Source organism: Falco rusticolus, chromosome 5, assembly GCF_015220075.1.
Source record: "Falco rusticolus isolate bFalRus1 chromosome 5, bFalRus1.pri, whole genome shotgun sequence".
Classification (NCBI taxonomy): domain Eukaryota; kingdom Metazoa; phylum Chordata; class Aves; order Falconiformes; family Falconidae; genus Falco; species Falco rusticolus.
The window spans coordinates 41,168,587-41,191,182 of record NC_051191.1 but is presented as its reverse complement, the minus strand read 5'-3'; the positions used below and the strand labels follow the sequence as shown (position 1 = coordinate 41,191,182).

Sequence of the window (22,596 nt, the reverse complement as noted above, 5' to 3'; positions counted from 1 at the left end):
ATTAAGCCCCTCCTCTCAGTAAGTCAGGATAAATTGCTATTGCCATAGCAGCCTCTGCTTGCTTTTTAGGGAAGGACAGACTTACTGCATATCCCCAGTCTAGCTAGGCCTGGGGCTGTCATTGTTTCCAACAGTGAAAAAGAAGAAACGTACAAATGCTTGAGGCATGTACATGTGTGTTTGCACTTTCTCTTTCTTCCCCCTTCTTCACTGCCAGAATCCTTGTTATTGCTGCCTTACTACTGAAATGGTCCATGGACCTGTGTTGCTCTTTCCCCATCGCAGAGCTTGGTCCAGCCCACCTACCTACCTATCAGTTTTCCTGCCTCACAGTTCCCACCTCATTCCAAAAGCTTAGCCCTGTCAGAGAACTCCCATCCTCCAACTCTGCTTAATCCGGAGCTCAAATCCTACCTACCACATCAGCCCTTAGCCCAGGTCTGCTCCAGGTCCTCCGGTCTTCCTTCCCCAGACATGCGTCTCCAGTCTTCAGCAGCACACACATCCTGGGATATTCCCGTTTAATTCCCTGAATGAACAGTTTACGTTCTTTACTAATTTCCCCTGCATAAGCTTCCCCGTGTGTCCAGCTGCAACTGGATTTTACAGTTCAACAACAGCTCCCAGAGATTGCCTCCATCCCAGACCATTCCGTCTGCTATATCACCTCTCTTGATACTTCCTGTCCAGCTCCTCATCTTCCTTCTCTTTTCCCTACTTTGACATCTCCTGGCACCTGACTGCACTGTCTCATCATTAGATGCTGTCCTTCACCTTACTGCTTGAATTATCAATTGTCTTCTCCTCTTGCCTTCTGCTGGGGCACTCTCTGCCTTGGAAAAGCAAATTCCCATCTCTTGCACTGGTGAGGTTTTCAATAATCCAACAGTTGAAGAACCCATTAAAAAAATCCACCTGGTTTTAGAAAAGAAAAATTCTATCTCGGAAAAATACAGACCATCTTAAACCCATCATAAAACAGCAATACTCTGATATTAGGGCATGCAAGTGTGACACTTGCTGTATCTACTGAAATCAGTCAAGGTAAAAGGAAAGTCGCTAGAGCACAAGAGTTGTGAACACTGAAGGAGGTCAGGATGTCAAAAAGAGTATGAACTACTGGATTGAGGTGCATGACACTCACCCAGATGAGAAAGATCTAGTATGGCTGAGCTTTAAGAAAGTGGTTGTTAGAAATTCTGGTAAGAACGGCTCAAGACTTGTAAAGATTCAGGAGAAAAAAACCTCCAGATGGTAAATAAACTGTGTGCCTCAAGAGTTTAGAGATGAAAGACAAAAGGGTGATAGGGTATTCTTGCAGAAGCAAGTATAGATACTATTACTAGATACTATTACGATGCTAAAAACTGATAGGTTGTTTATTTTAGGAAAGGAGAGGGCTGGACATGACAGAGATTCAGCAGAGGAAAAGAGGGATGAGAGTTGACGTGAAGAAGATCTGGAAATTGGGTAGAATGAAATTGTATGAGCAGGTGAAAAGGGTAAAGGGCTACAGCAAAACAGAGGTGAGAAACTCCTGTGCTTATGGTAATGGAGAAGGACAAAGAGAAGGTAAGAGGAGAAGACAGAGAAGCTAGTCCAAGGAAAAATACATTCCTGAAGGAAACATGACAAAAGTTTCACCTGTCACCAATGGTAAGAGTAAGCAGAACTTTTCAGGTGACAAGACATGCAACTGTTCTTTGGAAAAGGTATTCTCTGCAGAATAAAGTATAACACATCACATGATTGAAGTGCTTAGGTCTAAGAAAAACACACTGTATAAGATTCTACGCAGACTTATAATTTGATTTCCTAATGAAATTAGGGAAGTAAATAATGTATGTCAGGGGACATACTTTTACTTCAAATACTTAACACGAGAAAAGCTTTCTGAGACATGAAATGGAAAATGATGTATGACTCAGTAACCTTTTTTAAGCATTTGATATGAGTTATAATGGTCTGTAATCTTTCTCAGCATCGTTTAAAAATACTATTATTAGTAAGTTGTTGTTGCATTCTTTTCTTCTTTCCTTTGGACTTCATATTCAGTGTGTAACGTTTGAAAATAAAATACAGAAATGTGTGCATAAAGAACTGAGATTTTTCTTTATGTAGAAATAGTGAAAAAATACTAAGACTGCAGGATCTTACCTTGTAATACTGCAATGAGGCATTATAATTCAACATTTGATGAATATTAAATTAATAAACTGCTTGGTAGCTGATCAGTCTTTCTGATTACCTTAATAGTAAAAATGACCACTGTAGCAACTATATTGCCCTTAAATGTATTAAATATTATCTGTTGGTACAAAGCCCTTTTGAAATCAAGTCTGGGTTGTTAGGTGTTGTTCTTGCTGGGAGTCGAGCACTGAAAGAATATTTCTACACCTTTCCACCATCATTCACCCACTCCTATTTAGATTATTAATCCTGCAAGTAGATGGCCTTTGAAAAAGCAAGAACTGTTAAACCCAAGTATAAACTACAAAAAGTAGGGTGGGGAAGAATGTTGTTTTGCAGTAAGACTTTTGAGGGTGGGACAGTAATATCAATCTTGTTCTGCTAAACTTGTAGTATTACAGTTGTGAAATGGCAGGAACATTACCATGAGAAACAATCATAGCTCGAATACTCTAGGGAATTAGGGAATGTTTAGTTTCTGTGGTGCGATGACAGTATTTGATGTATATATCTGACTAGGAAATGAATAGTAATTACATCGTAAGTATGGCTGTAAGTTCTGTTCTCTTTCGTTATATGTTTTTTTGTTTCTTGGGGTTTTTTTGTGTGGGTTTTTTTAATTTTTTTTTTTTTTTTTTTGCTACCACCACTTACAGGCTTAATCAGTTTCTGCCCTTGTTGTGGTATAATCTAGAAAAAGTCTACATTGTAAGAAAGAATAATATTATTCTTCACCTTTGTGGATCAAGGACTTGAGCGTAAAGTGTAAATGATTTGTCTGTAATGTCACTGGAGGTCTCTGATATAATTTGAAACTCAGTCTAAGTCTCCTGGCATTTGCCTGGTGCATATCACACCGTTGGATGGGGTCATCCCAGCTGAGCAGTTCAGTAGGATTGGAATCTTAAGACTTTTTCAGTTTCCTATGTTAACATGTAATGACTGGCAGACAAGAACATGTGTCAGCCTTGTACTACATAACAAAATGGAGGAGCAATGAGATTGCACAGTATTGTTATCTCAGTCTTATGGAGGGGAGGGTTGATTATTTACTTATTACTAATAATGTATTTTTGTGTACTTTTGGGCTTAAGAGTAGTCTTTGACTTGAGGGATGACTTTTCCTCTGATACATGGTGTTTCTGTCTAGTCCAGGCAATTTCATCCTCAACTGGTCCTGCAGCTACCTTCTCAGAAAAGCAAATAATCTCTTTTTCTCATGAGGCCAAATGACCCAAATCCCCAATTCCATTCCATGTCTGTGTTTTTCACAAGCTAGACAAACACATGATATTTGACCTGATGCTGTCTGTAGTCAGTGGAAAGAGACAGGCAACTGTTAATGACTCTTGTTACTGATCAAGAAATAGCTGGCATCAAATAATAGATAACACATAGCCTGAGCTACTTATGAAACTTCAAAATTTATAAATAGGCACGTTTCTCAAAGCATTGCTCAAATGCCACTAGAAAGTGGCTCTTGCCTTGAGGTCTAGACTAATTCCATGACATCTTCCCTGCTGTGGAATTGGTAAATAATCAACTCTCCTCTCAATAAGACTGAAATAACAATACTGTGTGGAGTGTAGGCTGTAACAGTTTCTAGAAAATGTGATGGTTAAGGCAGTTGCCCTTCCAATCCATCGCTCCTTCCCATTTTTGCACAGATGTGCAGCACTACTGTTCATTGAGCTTCAAAGTCAGCAGGCTGAAATGAAAGAAAACAAAAAGGTAATTTTCTTTTTTTCTAGATGGGTCAGTTGTCCACTCTTGTTCACTTGCGCATGGCTGCAGAGCTTGCTGTGCCACCACGAGAGCAGAGCGAGTAGAGATATTAATGGCTGAAACTGGGAACCACAGAAAGCTGCTTACTCAGCATGTAGAATCACATGTAGTTTATGTAAAGCCACAGCCACATTTTGAGTGGGTACCACAGATGTGATGTGGACTCCTTCAGACCTCATCAGTGATTCTGACTGTAAGAGCCCAAACCACTTTTTCATGTTTGTGGGAAACAACCTTGTAATTTTGTAGCAATAATGTCTGTTCATGCTGAATTACAGAAGAGTAGTTTGGGTGCATGATACTAGATCTGCTTTCCTCATACACAGTGGAATAATTAGATATAAGAAGAAACACAGTTTTAGTACTCTATTTTGGTTTTGTTATCATGTAAACATGTATTTCGTGACTGACTAAAACATGCTTTCTCATAATATTCATACTACAGGTCAGTTGCTCCGTCTGAAAATGTTTCGAGAGGACCATGGGTCTTGGATGACGATGTTCTTCAGTACCATCCTCTTCCTCTTCATTTTTTCTCACATTTATAATCTGTTCCTCATTATGGCAGGGAATATGAGGTACGTTACAGAGTTTCTTTCTGTCTCTTTTGCTCTAGAATATATTCTACCAGAAACTCTTTTTTTTTTTTTTTTTCATATTATGCTGCTTTACAGTGAACAAGAGATTACCAAAATGTAAACATACTAGTATTCACTATCTTTTTTTACTCCTCTGCTTTCTGAATTTTGGTAGACTAGTAATTTAATTGGTTAATTAGCCAAGGGGATTAAAGTATCAGGTATAAAAAGTGGGGTCCTAGACTAATAATACCAACTATTACATCAGAGTAATAATGAACATGATATCTTTTCTATTATTATTTAAAACTGTAGCTCAAAAAAATCGGGTTTAAGTTAGGGCTGAGTGGTTTAGAAGTATAAGCATTACTGTTGTGCATACTGAGGAAATTCTGAGAAAGTTAAAAGATTGAAACATCCAAACTTGAGGAAGCTCGCACTCAAATATTAAGTGTGTAGTATAGTGCTACTTTGGTTATGTACAATAATATTTGCTGATTCAGTTTGTTAAAAATATGCTTAAAAATCTATTTTTTTCCCCCATAAGTTGCTTTGGCAGGGAAAAATTATGGTTGGCTAAGGGATGAATCTTTTTACGATGTCTGGATTTATTTTAAATGGAACTATTTATATTAATTTTCTGGCCTAAGAAGACTTGCTTTCTCCTATTATCTCAAAATTAGCACCACATTCACTTTTTTTATTTTCCTGAGGAAACCGACATTATTAGTCATCTAATATATACAAAATTAATTAATTTGGTAAAAATCACAGTCATGCTGTTTATGAAAGGCAAGATAGCATCTGAAGAATTTCTAGCAAGGAATAAGAAACCCAGTGTATATATGAATTGAAGAACAGTGCAAAAAGTTGAGTGACTTGTTCTTAGCAAATGTCAGAGCCATGCTGACAGAGTCCAGCTCTGGCGTGGTGTGTTGCAAATCTCAAGCCTGCTAGCAAAAAACCGCAGTGTATGAAGTCCTGTTAATGATGTCACATAAACCAAAAGGTGAGTAGGAAGCAGACTGGGTGTCACTGAATGAACATCAGTGTAGAGCAGCTGGGCTGATCGTGAGATTGTGACACAAAGACTAAATGTATTGATTTGAGCAAGGCAGGTAAAGCAGCAGAATCACCGAGTGTTTTAGGAAACAATCACAGTAATGACGTAAATATGAATAAGTTCCCAATAACAGGCAGAATAATTATCCCTGAAATGAGGAGGGTAGGAGCATTGCAGGTTTCTGGCTTCCCTGTTTACATAGTCGTACTATTATTATTATATTAGGATTTATGTATGATATTTCTAATGCTCCATAAACTATAACTAGCTGCCAGACAAAGCATTTAACGGTTTTGAAGCTTTGACTTACGCCTGGAAATCAGAATTCATTTGTCCTTGTCAACATTCCTGCTCCTTGTATCTGTTACAAGCTTCCATTAGCTGCACTGAAGAGACTGCACAGCAATCAGCATCCACGTTCATGGAAATAGGCACAACCCTAGTGCTAAAATACCTGGCATCAGTCCATCTGCCTGCTGGCTTCCTGAGGGGCGAAGCCTATCCTCTCCTGGAGCTTATGCTCCAGCCCTAGATTTGTTATAATTGTTTTGGGAAGCTGACCATGCTGTGCTCAAGGAATCACACTGCTTTTTTGAAAGTGGACTGAAGGCTTCTTACAGCTGTTTTGAGTGTCCATTCCAGCAAAAAGGCAGCAAGCGGATACAGAGCAAACAATTCTGGTCTCAAACTGTACAGCATAAACCATCAGTTAAACAGAGCCCTTGGCTCAGTCCTCTCAAAATTGAGGTAGAACAATGTGCAGTACTTTTGGAAAGAGGGTTTCTACAACAAACATCAAAGCCACCTACTTCATGTTGCCATAATAAAGTGTTTCAAGGAGTGGATTATTTTCTTCCTGAGTAAATGTAATCCATATGAAAGCTATTTGCTTCATGGTTTGTACTTCTGTGGAAAAGAATACTTCCGTCTACACCTTTTGCTACAGTGCTGTACTGAAATGACTGACACTGGAGAGACTGGCTTCCAGGATAAAGGTCAGAGTCTGCCTGCATGGAGGTTACAGTCTTTGTAGAGACAAGCTGACCTTCGTGCTTGTGGACTCCTATGAAACACAAGCACACAGAACACGCATCTTTCCAATACAAGGGCTATGAAAGCCTTACAATTACTGTCTACAAGACTGAGTGAAAAACATTTCTTTTTTTGCTTGTGTTTGCTCCTTGCCCTGTCTGTGATTCAGCCTGCCCTGTGTGCTGGCAGGGGAGTGATTCTGACAAGTTTCTTTATGTCAGATGTTTGGTGTCATCAATGAAAATCCCTTTGTGACTCACAAGCAGGAAAACTGCGTCTTGCATGTGCATGCCAGCATGGATGATCACAGCAGAAGCAATATCCTGTTCAGGACTCAGGAAACCTGTGCCAGGAGTGCTTTAAAGGTCTCTCATGTTGACATCTCTAAAAAAAAAAAAAAAAAAAAGAATAAGTATATTTTATAGTTGTCAAGATTTAGGTTATTTTAAAATATATTTTTAAAGACACTTCACCTGTGTCCTAGTGTGGCAGACCTAAAATTGTGAATGTGTCCCTTAGAAAAGGGTAGTGGTAGGGACTGTAGTTTTCTGGGAAGGGCAAAAGCTGAACAAATTGCTGGTGTTTGAATATATATTACATAGCTGTTTGCTGGGTGAATGTGTGACTATTTGAATTGAAAATTTTGTGACAGATTGAAATGCATTTTTTTAAATTTTAAGTCCCTGTTCTTTTTTTCAGTGACATTTCCTCTTAGGGATTTCACAGCTTATGGCACTGACCCACCATACATTAGGTCATTGCTCTTGTAGTCAGAGCTGAACATTTGGTGAGGAAAAGCTGTCAGAGAATGATCTGTGGCTATTATTTCTTACTGCTTCATCCCTGAAAACAGCAAGCAGAAGCCAAGCTGGGCACAGGCCAAGTTTGTGTAACTGTCTGAAGACCCAGCAGGGCTGAGGCACAGGCTTCAGGAATGAGGTGTTTGGTCCTTCTCTGCAAGAAGGATGTGGAATAGACAGGCTGAATGTGGAAATGATCCAGAGGTAGGAAAGGTTCAGCCATTTTTCAGACTTAGGTTTAGAGGACACCTGGGGAGCGTAGCAGGACGAGTCAGTCAGAAGAGAGCAGTGGCTGTTAGAAAACGGTCCTGGCCAAGGCTGCTGTGAGAATAACACAGGAAAACCTGTTCTTGTGAAAGTCAGAGTAACCTTAAGTAGTGCTTTATGCTCAAATAAGGAGAGAAGATTTGGAATAGTTTTAATACTTGGGGAACAGTAAAACCAGTTGTAGAGGGTCAGAAAACATATGTGATGCCAGAGGCTGAACTGTGCAGTGGGAACAAGACTGTTGAATTTCCTCTGCAGTTTGGTTTTTAAATGTTTGAAGTAGTGAGGAGAGCACTGCCGATTGCATCTTCTCAGTGGGTAAGTGTCTGTTAGCCAGTGATATGGTACATCGAGGAACTGATCTGACATGATGTGATGTACCATGGTCTGCTGTTCATGCTACGAGTCTTGTGGTGGTTTTGTGCTCACCAGCAGAAGCACAATGTCTATCACTTTGCGGTCCATCATGCTTGTGCACAGTGGCCCGTCATGCTTGTGCGCTATGTTGTCTGCATGAGCCCAGGCATCCTCGGAAAGAGGCTGGCTGCCATCTAAAGCGGCTCTCTGTGTCAAATCTGTCACTGTCACTTTGCCTGCTCTGCACTATTTTTTGCCCTCACATGGCTGAAAAAAATTCCTCCTTCCTTTATCCATCTTACAACAGCTGTGGGAGCCTGTTTGGAGGTCTTAATTCATACTCTGCTATTTCCATCAACACAGGCCTGCGTACAGTGAATAGAAGGGTTTTTTTTCTGTGGTTATAGAGAATAAGAAGATAGCAGCAGCTCTTTTGTGGTACTCTGCCTCTACTTTGCCAGGCTCCCTCAGAAATGTCTGTCAGCTCCTGTCACTTTATGGTAACATTTTCTTCGACCAGTGCTTGATGAGGGGGGACCTGAAGCATACCTGCTTGGAAGCCGAACCAGAGCATCGTCAGTGGCCACCAAGCGAGGCTGAGGGACGTGACCAGGAGAGGTGGTGATGAACAGCGGCTGCACCTAGTCACACAGTTAGGGCCACGAATGCACCTTGGGGTCCAAGCCCCTGCAGGGTGGCCGTCTGTCCGTGTGTCCGTCCCGGGATGCTCCTGCACAGCCGCTCGGGCAATGTTGTGCGCTACGGGCTGTGCCATGGAAAACGCCTTACTGGTGTTCATTCCTGGTGTGCGGTGGTGAGGCCCAGGTGGTGGCAGCAAAGGGCGCTTTTTAGTGCAGTAGAAGAAACCCAGTGGAAGTATGCAGGGATGCTTCCAGCAAACTTTTTCTCTGGATCTTTCTGTGCCACAAGAAAATTAACAGCCCTTAATTCATCGCGTCTTTCTTTGAAGGAATTCTAGGTCTGGAAGTGTCCAGGGACTGTCCAATGTTTTTGTCATTTATATTTTGCTTCTGTATGCATAATGTGCAAAGGTAAACAAAGCCAGTACGTACATATATTGAAGTTTTTCCAATTGATTGCTTTTAAATGGAGAATATATTGCCTAAAGGAAATCCATTCTCTCCTTCGGGAGCCTGTGTCAGCGAATAATGCTTTGATATTTAAAATTACAACAGGGTGATGTATTTTTCACATGACATCCAAAAATCAGAGTTGTGACTGCTTGTCTCACAATGTCAGCTGTCTTGTCTTTGGTGAAGTGATTTTCAGTTGACCAAAGGATGTTCAGGTGCATAATTATTTGACACTGAAAAGTGTCATTGAAATTGTACACTCAAACCATTTTCTATTTTGATGCTAATTGTCACATTACTATAGCAATAATAGAAGTTGTCAGGATTGCCGTCTTCGAATGCTGAATGTGTCAGGAGAGAGTTTGTTGTGAATTTATTACCTGTGCTGCCAAAGGGTTTCGGTTATTCATATAAAACCCTAGGAGAGAGTACATCTTTTTGGTGTACTTTTGTCTTCTCTTATTGCTCATTTCCTTCACAGAAGAAGTGTGAAATTACAACACAATTTACAGTAACAGCAGAAGTTCCTTAGGAATAAAAAAATAGTCCTTAAAATAATTTTAATTAAACTTCATTTTGAAGAGGACTCTGTTTAATTGATTTACTGAATTGGGCACTGATTACAATCTGCAGTTGACAAATACATACAAAGAGGGTTTGCATTTTGTTTAACAAGCTGAAACAAGTGAACAGCTGTATACATTTTTAATTTCTATTCATTGCATTACCCAAGTTAGTTACTGGGTTTTTTTTGCTTTTTTCCCCAATTACAGCTACATACAGATGATTTTGTCCCTGGAAGTGTGTATTTACTGAAAGATTTGTACCACATCTTATTCAGCATTCTGTGTTTTAGTTTATTTGATTACTTTTTAATGAGTCTGGGTTTATTCATCATTAGTATAATTTTTAGAGCAAGTTTTAGGGGCAAACAGGAACGTGTTTTCCTAACCACTGTTACTGTTCTACAGAACTACAAGGTCCACAGTGGATCTCTATTAGCCCTCCAGACTATCTTCATAGCTGTGTTTACCCAGCCATGTATTTCATGAGCTTTGTGTTGGTGTATCCTTTTTATAGATCTGTTTTACTTATGTATTTATGCCATAGTCATGCCATAAGGAAAATCCTAAATTGTTGGGGTATTTTTTTGTTTGTTTGTTTCAAGCTCTCAGCTAGAAAAAAGGACTTATTTTTTGTCAGTTGGCAAAGATAATTATGTTATATTGTGAGCTTGAGAAAGTGCAAACTTTTGTGAACTGCTGGAAGGAAAGGTTCCAAATCCTTAAGTCCTCTATGCCATTCTTAGAGACCTAATCCTTTACGGCCATCGTAGGAGTTGTTCCCAAACAGCATGTGGAAAACAGGGACTCCCTTAGAATACATAGAATAATAGAATGGTTTGGGTTGGAAAGGACCTTAAAGGTCGCCTAGTTCCAACCCCCTGCCATGGGCAAGGACACCTTCCACTAGACCAGGTTGCTCAAAGCCCCATCCAGCCTGGCCTTGAACACTTCCAGGGATGGGACATCCACAGCTTCTCTGGGCAACCTGTTCCAGTGCCTCACCACTCTCACAGTAAAGAATTTCTTCCCTATATCTAATCTAAATCTACCCTCTTTTAGTTTAAAGCCATTCCCCCTGTCCTATCGCTACATGCCCTTGTGAAAAGTCCCTCTCCAGCTTTCCTGTAGGTACTGGAAGGCTGCTGTAAGGTCTCCTTGGAGCCTTCTCACTCTCTCAGCCTGTCTTCAGAGGGGAGGTGCTCCAGCCCTCTGATCATCTTCATGGCCATCCTTTGGACTCATTCCAACAGGTCCATATCCTTATGTTGGTTCTAAACATATTTCTAAACATGTAGGTCCTAAACAGCTTAGACTGTGACAGACTTATGCTATGTAACTGTACATAGAGACAGAAAGTTTAATACAGTTTTAAGAATTATGGATGTAAAATATTGCTCCAAGAATGCAGAAGGCTTTAGTCTTTAACTGGTCTTCACGTGAGGCTTTTTTTTTTTTTTTGGCAGGTTGTCATTCCAGCTAGGATCCTAAGGCACAGGTGTCTAGTGAGATCACATCAGCAAAATAAACCATGTTCCCAAGTCACTGTGATTGAAGAGTCTTTTGAGCCAACACTAGTACTTGAAAACTAAAGTTTACTTAAAAATTTCCAAGTTAGTTCAAGGAGTTTCAACCTTTACAGCTAAATGTACTCAGTCATAACACCTGGTGAAAAAGTACCTCAGTTCCATGTGCTAAATCTGCCATATTGCTTCTGTCTTCTGTAAAGCAAACTTCAGCAAGCCTCTCCTCCTAAGCCAGGAAATGGCAAATCAAAGGAAATTATTAGTTTGGGTGTAATTAGAAGATGATGATTCTGAAGTCCCAACCCCCTTAAAGACTAAGAATTTCATTACCAAAACCACACTCCGTGTCCAGACAGAGGAGAAAGTAAGTCTTGCACATCACAGAACAACCAGCATAGAATCGTCATAGATCCCAGGGTGGATGGATGTAGACAGGATACCAAAGAGCTCCTGTATCCATAAAGACATCCCAGGAGTACATTGTGGTCAGCAGGATCAAAGTCTGCCAAAAAACCTGTGGCACAGTTGGAGCTCTGTTATTATGAACTATCCATAATACAGGTTGATCAGTTTGAGAGTAATGTTAATCACTTTGATAGAATGACTTAAATTAATAGGATTTTGTGGAGAAAGCCAGATTGCAAGGAAAAAAATAAAGTTACCCAAGCCAAACCACTTTCCTGTAAACTCTTTTGAGTAGCTTAGTAGCAAAGGCCAAACCATAGAGATTCAAGTGACACAAATCAGTTCTGGCAGGAGCTCTTTGTCAAGACATAGGCAGAGGACCCAGCTTGGGAGTTGGGTACGTGTCATATGTACCACCTGAATTGGTCTCAGGTACCTGCGTTTAGGTAAGAACTATAGTTGTAGCAATGTTGTAAAATCCCCTTCCTCTAAGAGCTTTTTTTCCTATTGCTAAAATTAATCACTGGTTTTAGGAAGGTTGTCACTGATCAGAGATGCCAGATGGAAGAACTGTGAATGCTGAACACAGCCAGATCTGTTAGCTCAGAACAGCAAATGCTGGAGGCTGCGATGGGAAAAGCATGTGAGACAAAGGCATGCCCAGCACCAAAGGGGTTGCATTCAAGCCCTGGGTTGGACAGAGTACATAAGTAGCTGTCCTGTGGCATTGCCATGGTGACACTGATGTGACTTTGGGAATGTCTTAGGGCTGCACAGACTGATTCCCCTTTCCTCCTTTCAAATAAGTATCCTTTCTAGTGCTAGGGATAACTGACTAGATAAATTGATCATGACACAATATAGTTAAACATTATGCAAAGGTTAATTTATGAAGCTGCTACATATTTTGTATTTGCTTTTTATTATTTTTTTAATTCCACTATTTAAAATATTCAAAATGTCAATTAATATGTTTGTATTAATATGAAACTGTATACATAAGAGTTCACAAAGGAACTTGTTCATTTTTTGATGGTACAGTAAAGTTGGCCATTTTTGAACTGTTCCTGTTCACATCACAAATACAATAACATGGCAGATTTTTCCTCTGCCCATACTGTGGGTGCTCAGTGACATCTTTTTTCTTTTCTGAAGGCACAGGTAATGGCTACAACATCACTTTTTTATTTCATACCACTCTGGATTGAATGGACATGCAGATGCTGAGAGCATTTTCCCTTAGTCACACTATGACACTGTCAGTGTGGCTTTGTCCATTAGGATTATATGAAAATACTCTGCTCCATCAGCCCTCTTGCCACTTCAGGAGCCATAGCATTGCTACTGCCTATGCGTCTTGTTTTCTTTGCCCATAACACACATGAGTTGAGTCTCCTGAAGAGTTAAAAATGCTTTTCTCTAACGAGACTGTTGAGTTCCAATGAGAAAAATAACCTAGGCTGAAGTTAGTGGGTTACTCTGTGTTTGCAGCTCATGATGTGAGGCCATATGTGTACGGCTGATCACGATGTAGGAGGCTGGAAGTCCAAAGGCGCCTCCTGAGGCCTCTTAGGCTGTAGGTCTGTCAGGATGATCTGGGTAGAGTGCAGTATCTGCTTGTATAGGAAATCAGGTCCTCAGGTCATCTCTTCTCACCATGAACTAGGAAATCTGTAAAGCTGTAATCTGGACTACTCAGAGGTTTTTCTTTTGCTGGGGTGAAGCTAGGAGTGGGGCTTACCTTCTGCAAGGCGGTCTGAGGGGAACTGCTACTGGTCTCCTTTAGATGAGGAGCTGGTCCATTACTGTCTGTCTTTCTCCCCTTTGCTTTTAGCTCATGGGAGGACATTCAGATAAACACAAAGATTTAATAAACAGAAATTTAATAATAAGCATTTCCATAAAAAGCAGCTTTTTTACAAGGAAAATGCTTCCTGGCACTTTTCATCCTTTTTTTTTTTGTTTTGGCTGAAGAACCTGAAGATGCCAAGTACCTGGAATGGGAAAGCCTGTAGCACAGCTGCTACCCTAGTGAAACATTTGCTTACTTTTGGTACTGCTGTTGTATTCTTTTTTTAGCATCTTAACAGAACTGGGGACCGGAGACCCCACCTGTCCCTAGCATCTCTGCCAGTAAGGAGGTGGGTGGTAGCAGCAGGTACCAGCAGGTGGGTAGGCAGCCCATTCCCCAGCCTTGTTAGGCTGCCGCACCGGAGGGTGCAGTGGTGATTGAGACTACTGAACATGAAAGCCATGGCAAAGAAGAAAAAGAATTGGGAAGTGCAGGAAGAAATTTTGTAGGCACTCTCTTTCCTCTGGTAGCAGCAGCAGCAGCCGCAGCCGATGTGACTCAGACAAATTTGGCCGATGATGTGCTTTCAGCACCCACAAGGTTGCACCTAGGGTAATCATCTCTTGCAGCCCTTCTGATAGCCCTGGGTCCATTTAATGCCTTACATCTGGATGTGACTCCTTGTGTGAATGAAATTGAGCACTTGAGGTAGTCATTGCCAGAGGATGGCTCTAATGCTGGTGGCTAAACTGCTCTTGCTAGAGAGGGAAACCTGATTTATCTGGTTTATTCATCATTTAGTAGCACAAGAGGAAACAGAAGAAAATGGAAGACCAGGTTTACTTTCAGAGAAAATATGACTTGAGCTTATTTAGCATTTATGATTGCAGTCCCCCTGCAAATGCGTTTGTAAAACATATTTTATTGTCATCTCAAAAAATAACTGCACTGACATTTTTATAGAAATGTCTGAGTTTATAAAGTCATAATACATGTCTCCCCTTTGCTTTGTCCAGTCATCCTGGACATACAACTGTAGCAAAAGTAAGTTGTCCATGTAAGAAATATTTACCTGTATTTTTCAGCAACTGCATGTGTTCTAGGCCTGTTTAATCTGTAAGTGCGATGTAAATGAAACTGTGCACTGATGATTAATCTGCGGGACTGCTGCAGTTTTTTAAAAACAGTGTATCTGGCTCATATGTGACACCAGTTTATTAATATGTTCATACCTCTACAAATCAGCAGATTAAGAGATGTGCTTGTACATGTGAACTTTTAAATGTTTCATTCCACTTAAACATTGACTCCTTTCTTCTAATCTAGAAGTTCTGTATTTTTGATCAAAATGTTATGATTTTTTTCACCCAAACTCGAGTTTTAACATTTTGGCTGTGAAATGGAAGCTGTGAACAGGTTTTGAGTTTTTAGAGAAAACAGGTACATGCCAGTAAAATAAAAACGGTTGAAAATCTACTTGTTTGATAGATATCTTTTGATCTTCTTGGATGCCATAGAGAAGTTTGAAATATTCTGTCTGCCAAACAGTAAAGGGCACAAATTAAGATGGTAGAGCAATAGGGTATCTCATTCTTGTTACTTGCATTATTTTTATTGATATTGACCTGAGAGAATCTAAAATGAAACTAGCAGTATTTTTGCTATTGATTTGGACTTGAATGCTTAGTCTTCTCTAAGCAATACTCATCATATGGAGAAATCTTCATCTCTAGTCCTCCAACAGGAAAAAAGGCAGCAAATTTGGGGATGGAGGAGAAACTTTCATGATTTGATAAAGGAAATTTAGTCTACAAAAAATTCTGAGGAAGTTAAAGGCTTTCTTGCTTTATTTAATGTCTTTTTTTCAGTTGATTACTCAGATACTTCTGTCTGTGAGTCTTTGTGCCAAGCCTTGAGTTCTTTAGACAGAATATCCAGTGGATGATCCAGGATTTTTACTTGGTAATAGCTGCAACACCCTACTTTCTTTTACTGGTAAAACCAGATAGTGTCTTAGAATTTCTTCAACCTTCTTCACAGAAATACATTTTAAGCCCTTTTCCCACTACACTCATCTGCAGGTTTTGAAGTGAATGTTTTTATTTGCTATGCAGCAACAGTATGCACAGTTTTGAGACAGGACTTACTACCATTTTTAATTTTTTTTTTGTAATTGTGCCAAAACTATGTATTATGTAGTTTCAGCACCCAAAGAAAATTCACGCTTGAGTAAGCAGCCACAGCACCAGTTACAGAAAATTGGCACAGTTATTATTTTGCATAAAACATTGAATGCTTGCTGTAAAAAGTTAATAATCAGTCCAAAATTCTGCAAGAATTCAGAGATCTTTTTGAATAATGCAAAGGTAACTACTTCTGGCTGTACCAGATGGCAGAAAAAAATTGCTAAATTAATGAAAAAACCTCTTTCTAATGAATGAGACCACAGCTTTCTCATGATACCATTGTTCAATTAAATTTAGTGTTAAAGCAATGTAATGAATATGAAATTTTCAGTGTTATTCAGGCAAAATGAAATTGTATCCACTGAGATATTTACTTTGTCCATTCTGTAGAGATAGTCTGTGAAAGGAGTAATGGACTGTATATTTTAGAGTGTCTTGGTTGTGTTTGTGAATCGGTACCTACATGTATGTATGTAGACAGGAATTTTAGTGATATATGGCTATTTCTGGAAAAATTAAAAGGCTTTTTAAAATTATTATTATTTTAAAGATACATACTTTTGCCTAAAGGCATTACTGGGAGTCTGTTATTTAAAGATTTTCTCTCTCTCTCTCTCTTTTTTTTTTTAAATAAAACTTTTAACGCATTTCGCCAGTTTCTGAATGAGTGAACTTGAAAATAGCTGAGCGCAAAATACCAAAATTGCATGCCAGAGTGATATTCACATATGCATGCAGAAAGATTAATGTCACTTAGGATACAAACATTTCCCAATGCTAAATTTTCCATGCAAAAATTTTTTACAGAAAATTCTTGAGTGCTCTGCAGATGGGTTAGAAATATTTTGCCACTTACCAATGCTCACCTAGCAAAGTATAAGTTGGGAATTTATTTTTAGAGACATTTTTACTGTGAAAGAATCAGCATGAGTGTGATGGAGAGCACCGCTGGTTGTATAAGTTATAATGAAACATTGAAAATGACACAATTAGAACCTATCTAAATGGAAGCAAGCTGTAAAAAGAATTGTGATAAAATGGCTTTCAGTGACACATACTCTGAAAAGTAAAGATACACAATAGGTCCTGCTTCTTTCAGATGACCCATTGTAATACCTCCAGTCTATCTAACACATAATGATAACTGAGAACATAAATTGATACTAGGATTTCACAGGTACAATTAGTTCTTGACACCTACAATTAGTTGTCCAGTGATGAATAAAGGACAATAGAATCAAAAGAAACTTTTTCTAGCGTTAAAATGTTCGTGAGGCTAAGAAAGGGAACATTCCTTTAGCACGTAGCTGTTTGAAGTAACAGGAGGATGACACGCTGCCCTGTATAAGGCACAGTGGGGGCACTTGCACAGGGCTTCTGTTCTTGTCTTGGAGGAGTGGTGGCCGGTAGCCTGCAAACTCCCTGGTGCCTCCCAGCAGAGCAGCTCTGCTCCTGGGCAGCGTGGCAGCAGTGGCAGGAACCTGGGCTTTTGGTTCTGTGACACCGGCTATTGGTGACACATGTGTACTGTGCTTCTTGGGCTTAGTGCTGAGGCTTGGAAGACTGGCTCAGGGACAGAAATAAAAGACACCTTACATTACAGATGCCAGAAATGTGTCACAGAAGCCTAGAAGTTCCCAGGGCTGAAAATACTCCTGTTAGTCTCTGGTTGTATGTACCAACATGTAGCTTTTAGTCTTTTTCAGAGTTACATTGTTGATAATTAAAAATCGATTTCTCACAAAATTTATCCACTAGAAACATTCCATGCTGAAACAGTTTTCATATATACATATGCAGAGGAATGAGGGCAGTGGGTTGATCAGCATTGATAACATGCAGCTGTGGCCTTGCCTCAGAGGCAGTGGGCTGATTGACATGGATGATGTGCAGCTGTAGCTCATTCCCACTAAGTGGTTAAATAGCCCTGAGGCGTGTGGGAAAGGTGGTTTGGGTGGTGGAAGGAGATACAGTGTGGATGGTAGAATCTGACCAATGGTGAAGCCTTGTTGCAGCTGCCTAGTTTGTTTGTGCTGCAACAATTGGTGTTCCATGTGAGGCCGACTGAGTTGGACTCTGACTACTACAACTGGTGCCCAACATAGCTGAGATGAGTGGGAGCACCTGCAACCCATAACAGATACAGTGAGAGGTGATCCTTTGATGACTGATTGATATGGGTGTGTTGCAGTATTTGTTGTCCATCTTAACTCGAATTACAACTTTTGGTGCCCAATGTAGATGGGGGCTAACTGATACGGGTGCAGAAGAAGAAAATTCTATGTTAACAATGCTTATAGATATATTTGAAAAAAGAAGCATAAAGCATAACAAGAAGGCAATAAGAACTTCGCTAGGATGGTGCAAAGCAAATGATGTGCTAGTTATGATGAAAAATGTCTCATGCATTCAGACATGGCAAAACACTGGAAAATTACTTTTTGAGGCTGCCTTGAGGGGGGGATAAAATTGCAGCAACATTGCTAGCAATGTGGAGATTAGTCTTAGACTTACTAGAACAATTAAAAGTGGACAAGGAGACAAATTTGATATTTTCAGTGCTTATGGATATATTTGAAAAAAAAGATGTAAAATATGATAAAACAGCAATAAAGAGTTCTGATGGTGTAAAAAGTATGATTTGCTGGTTATGGTGAAAAAGGTTTTTAATGTTCAGACATGGCAAAGCATTGGAAAGGTACTTGAGCCTGCTTCAAGGGGAGACAAAATTGCTAGAGCCTTGTTAACAACATGGAATTGATCATAGATCTGCTAGAACAATCAGAAGTGGACAGAGAGACAAACCCTATATTCTCAATGCTAATCAACCCACTGACTCCATTCCTCTACGTGCATGCAAGAATATAAGTTAGAATGGAAAAAAATGCAGTGAAAAATTCCCACTGGTGAGTTGAAACCAAAATTCAATAAGCTAGAGCACAGCAGCAGCATAACCAATCCACCTCTGAACAGTTCTTGTGATTCAGAAAAATCCATCTTTTAAGATACTTCAGTCTGGGTTTTGTGTGTGTGTGTGTGTTTTGTTTTTTTGTTTTTTTATTTTCCCTCCAAGTAAGAATTGTCTGCCCCTTCCAGGAAATGGAGAGTTTGGCGTTGGAAAACCTTGTCTTTAATCTATTGCTGAAAGCATCCTGCGTCTAGGAGACAGCCATGTCTCAGGATATTTCCACACAGTGGGCACTGAGATCCAGGTTTTCCCAGTTCTGCTTTGCCTTATGTTGCAGCTGCATAAATGAATTGATCACAGGCAGTAAATAAGCAGAGTGTGCACAGTGTCAGAGAGATCACTTGAATTCTGTAGCAGTGAACACTGCATATGATTGTATGTGCTCATCTGGTATTACTGGTTCCAGGTGCTGTAAATAATTTTTGTTTTGTTTACTGCAAACTTATGCTCAGGATTTATACATTAAAGTTTACAGAAGGCTGGGATAGAAAATGCAAAATGCTGCTAGGTGGGACCTCTGTGATTCTTAACCTAGGTTTTCCAATTCCACTGTTCCTCTCAGTAAATTTTTACTTTTTCAAAGAAAAACACGATGACTGGGGAATGGAGAGGCATCCACTCGAGGGTGCTCTGGGAGTGTCTAAGGATCTGGTTGGGGATTCCTAAGTCCCAGTGGGAGGCTTGAGACTACCAGAGCCATTGTTCATTTTAAAAGCAGACTCCATGGCATTTGAACCAGCCTGTGTTACAGTTGCTACCTTCTAGCTAGATTCTCTTCTACAGACTGATCTGAGAATTGCATGAGTGTCTCTAATACCATGCTAAATCAGGATTGTTTCTACTGAAGTGAAGAGATCAAGATTTGTCTCTTAAAATGACCCTGACAATCAAGAAAAGGAAAAGTCCTGGAAGTAGATGTCACAATTCAATTATGCAAATCATAAAATTAAATAATAAATCACAAGGAGCATTTTTTTATTTAAGGGCTTGGATACTCTGGCCAGTATGTCATCCTTCTGGCTTTATGCAGGGGCTGCAAGCAGTCTCAGAATACCATAGGACCAGGAAAAAGCACATGGAGCCTCAGCAGAGCTCCTTCTCCATGGTGAGCAGGGAAATCCCACCGCTTTTTATCTAAGGGAGTCTGAGGAAATAAGTAATGCTGGCAGCATTCCTGCATGTCTGTATAGGGCATGATTTGGGGTGGTCAGCAGGATGCTTATACCACATGGGTGCCACTTTACGAAGAAAATTTCTTGAGACAAAGAAACTATGAGAGTCACAGTCAGACTTCGGGCTCTTGGCCCGTATTCAGGATACTTCTTGTTGCCCTGTGACACTTACAGGCAGAACTGTGCAGTTGTCAGTTATTCAGGGTTTTGCTATATGAACTTTAAAAGTAACAGGCTTTCTCTCTAGATTGAAGGTTACTGCCTGTCACCTTCCTTTGCTGGATTAATATTTGAATAGTTCTACATTAATCTAATTCATAGTATTTAATATACTTTATATTATTTATATTCAATATACTTTATGTTATTTATATTTAATACTAATTTATGTTTGCATGAAATCAGAAATTATACCTTGCTAACATTTCTATTTCCCTATTCAGTTCTTAATTTTAACCTTTGTGTTCATTAGTTTGTATTATAACAAAATGATCATTTTTTTTTTCTAATGAAAACTTGACGTTTAGTTGAACATTTGTATCTGTGGAGCCAGTGAAGACCAATGTAGTATCAGATGTGAATGTCTCTTACATATAGGTTTTTGCCAAGAGATAGGGGATTTTAGACGGAGCCCTATTTGGAAACAGAGACTTGAGTTTTCTCAGTTGTGAAGTTCTTTTGTGAAGAGACAGAATTTGAAGGAACAGTGTGTGCTGTGAAGAGAGGTTGTCCACTATCCCATGGTGGAGGAAGTCTGGACTGGGAAAAAGAAGGCAGGGAAGGGACTTTGCCTTGTCTAAAGCACTGGTCAGACTTCAGGCTACAGAAGGAGTAACAGCACACTGATGAAGATCCTTCCTTGCAAAAGAGTTTAAACAGGTCTTTATTTTGTAAAGCTCTGCAATTGTCTGGTGTTTTTTAGAAACAAAATTGACTGTGGTTAAATTCTCCTTGTATCGGAGTCATCTTGCCCATTAAATGTTAACAAAGAAGCTAAGTGCATTTTTTTACAGAGAATGCAGTTGTGAAGGAGTGTTTAAGTAACACACCAAGTGCATCAGGTTTTAGTAGGTTTTCAGAGACTATGGTGTAAAGAAGTCTTAAGCCTGCAAAATCTAGGTCTCAAAAAGAGAGATGTAAGAAAAGCAGGTGTCCATTGGTGTTACTGAAAGACACAAACTCTGAAAAGTGACCCAGCACTGCCCTAAACCAGTTGGATTAGGAGCAGGTGATGAACTGCTTGTACCTGTTTGCAGCTGACTGGTGTCACCTGAGAAGAGAGCTTGGAATTTGCATTTTATCTATCAGCCTACCTTTTTGGATCAGCCCACATCTGCTGCTGTTTGCTGGTGCTTTCTGATTCAAAACAGACTGTTTTAGATTATACACAAAAGTAAAAAGTAGTGAACCAGTTGAGGTTGTTTGGGTTCTAATAAAAATGTTGAGTCAGTTTTTACTTCCTTCAGACTGGTTTCTTGATCTCTAGTTTTCAGGCTGCGAAATTCAATAAGAAAAATACAGTTTGTTCATTGGATATTAGAGAAATCCTGTTTTGGGGTGCCATGAGTTGCCATGGTAAGGAAAACCAGGTAGATGGATCACAGGTACTGATGCCTGTAGTCTGTCTAGCGGAGATGTGGATTCATTTTGTACTGGTATAAAGTTGGTGGTTCATCCAGGGATTTTTTGCTTCTGTGTATGGAAAATATAGTGAAATTGTAAAATCAGCATTAAAGCAGCTAGAGGGCACTGTGGCTAAGCATTTGTAATCTGCCTTTTAACGAGACCTGATTTACTTGCTGGATGTAAATCGTAATTCAGAATTAGCAATAGTTTTAAAGCCACCCCTCATGTCTTTTGTCATTTATAGAATGGATCAAAATTAGTATAAAAAAAGATTTTGAAATATGTGCTGTTTCTGTCTTTCCTAAGCTTATGAATGAAGAGCCAAAAATATATAGAACAGGGTATTATTGAATTCCTGCAAAAGAATATATTGACTATAAACTATATACATATTTACAATGGCATCTGCACATTTTCTGATGTTGAAATCTTCTATTCATTACTCGCATGTGTCCAATTATTAAATGTTACCAGAAGTTGTTATCCATATGTTGTACTAGGATCTTTTGTAGGTAAGTGACAGATGAGATATTCCTATATATGTCAAAAGTTCTTCTCTGATCAAGGTTTCAGTGCAATGCATAAAGTTTTACTTTGTGACTTTGCATGGTCTTTAGTCTGAATGTTTGGGACAATGAGTAAAACAAAAATGGTTTTCTGTAACCTGATCAGTTCCTTCACACATAACTAGCAACATTTCATCTGTGAAATGTTACCTCATGGAAATGTTACTGAAGAAAGATTCCAGACTTTGACTTACCGAGAATGGCAGCTTCTGAACATGCAAGGCTGGATCTAAAGTCAGATCTTCTTGTGTAGCTTTCCTCAAGGAATGCCTTAGCCCTCCTGTGACCTCATTTAAACCAGTAGAACAACCTATTGTGAACTGGTGCTCATGTGGGCAAAGCACACTGAGTCTGTCCATAAGCAGACTGCTATGAATTAATAAGTCAGGTGCCAGATAACCCACTCTAAATCACAGAGTAATCTTTGCTGGATATGTGATACACACATAGCTAATGGAGAAAATAGGTTTAAAAAAACCTGCCTTTAAATGTATACAGAAAAGTATATTGAGATACTTAGGGCTATAGTGCAATTCCAAATAAGCGGTTCAGAGTGCTAGCTTTTGTTTCCTGTATAAAATTGGTGATAATCAAATGAAACATTATGTTATTTTTCATGATTCCAG

At 39.5% G+C, this 22,596-nt stretch overlaps 1 protein-coding gene across 1 annotated transcript in view; it reads left to right on the top strand.

Annotated features, from left to right (window-relative positions):
- Positions 1-22,596, top strand: part of TMEM117 (transmembrane protein 117) — a 220,397-nt gene that overhangs the window by 30,272 nt on the left and 167,529 nt on the right. The window contains exon 3 of the mRNA XM_037390367.1: positions 4,421-4,553. Within this exon, the coding sequence (XP_037246264.1) occupies positions 4,421-4,553 (133 nt within the window). The remainder of the gene's footprint in view (positions 1-4,420; positions 4,554-22,596) is intronic.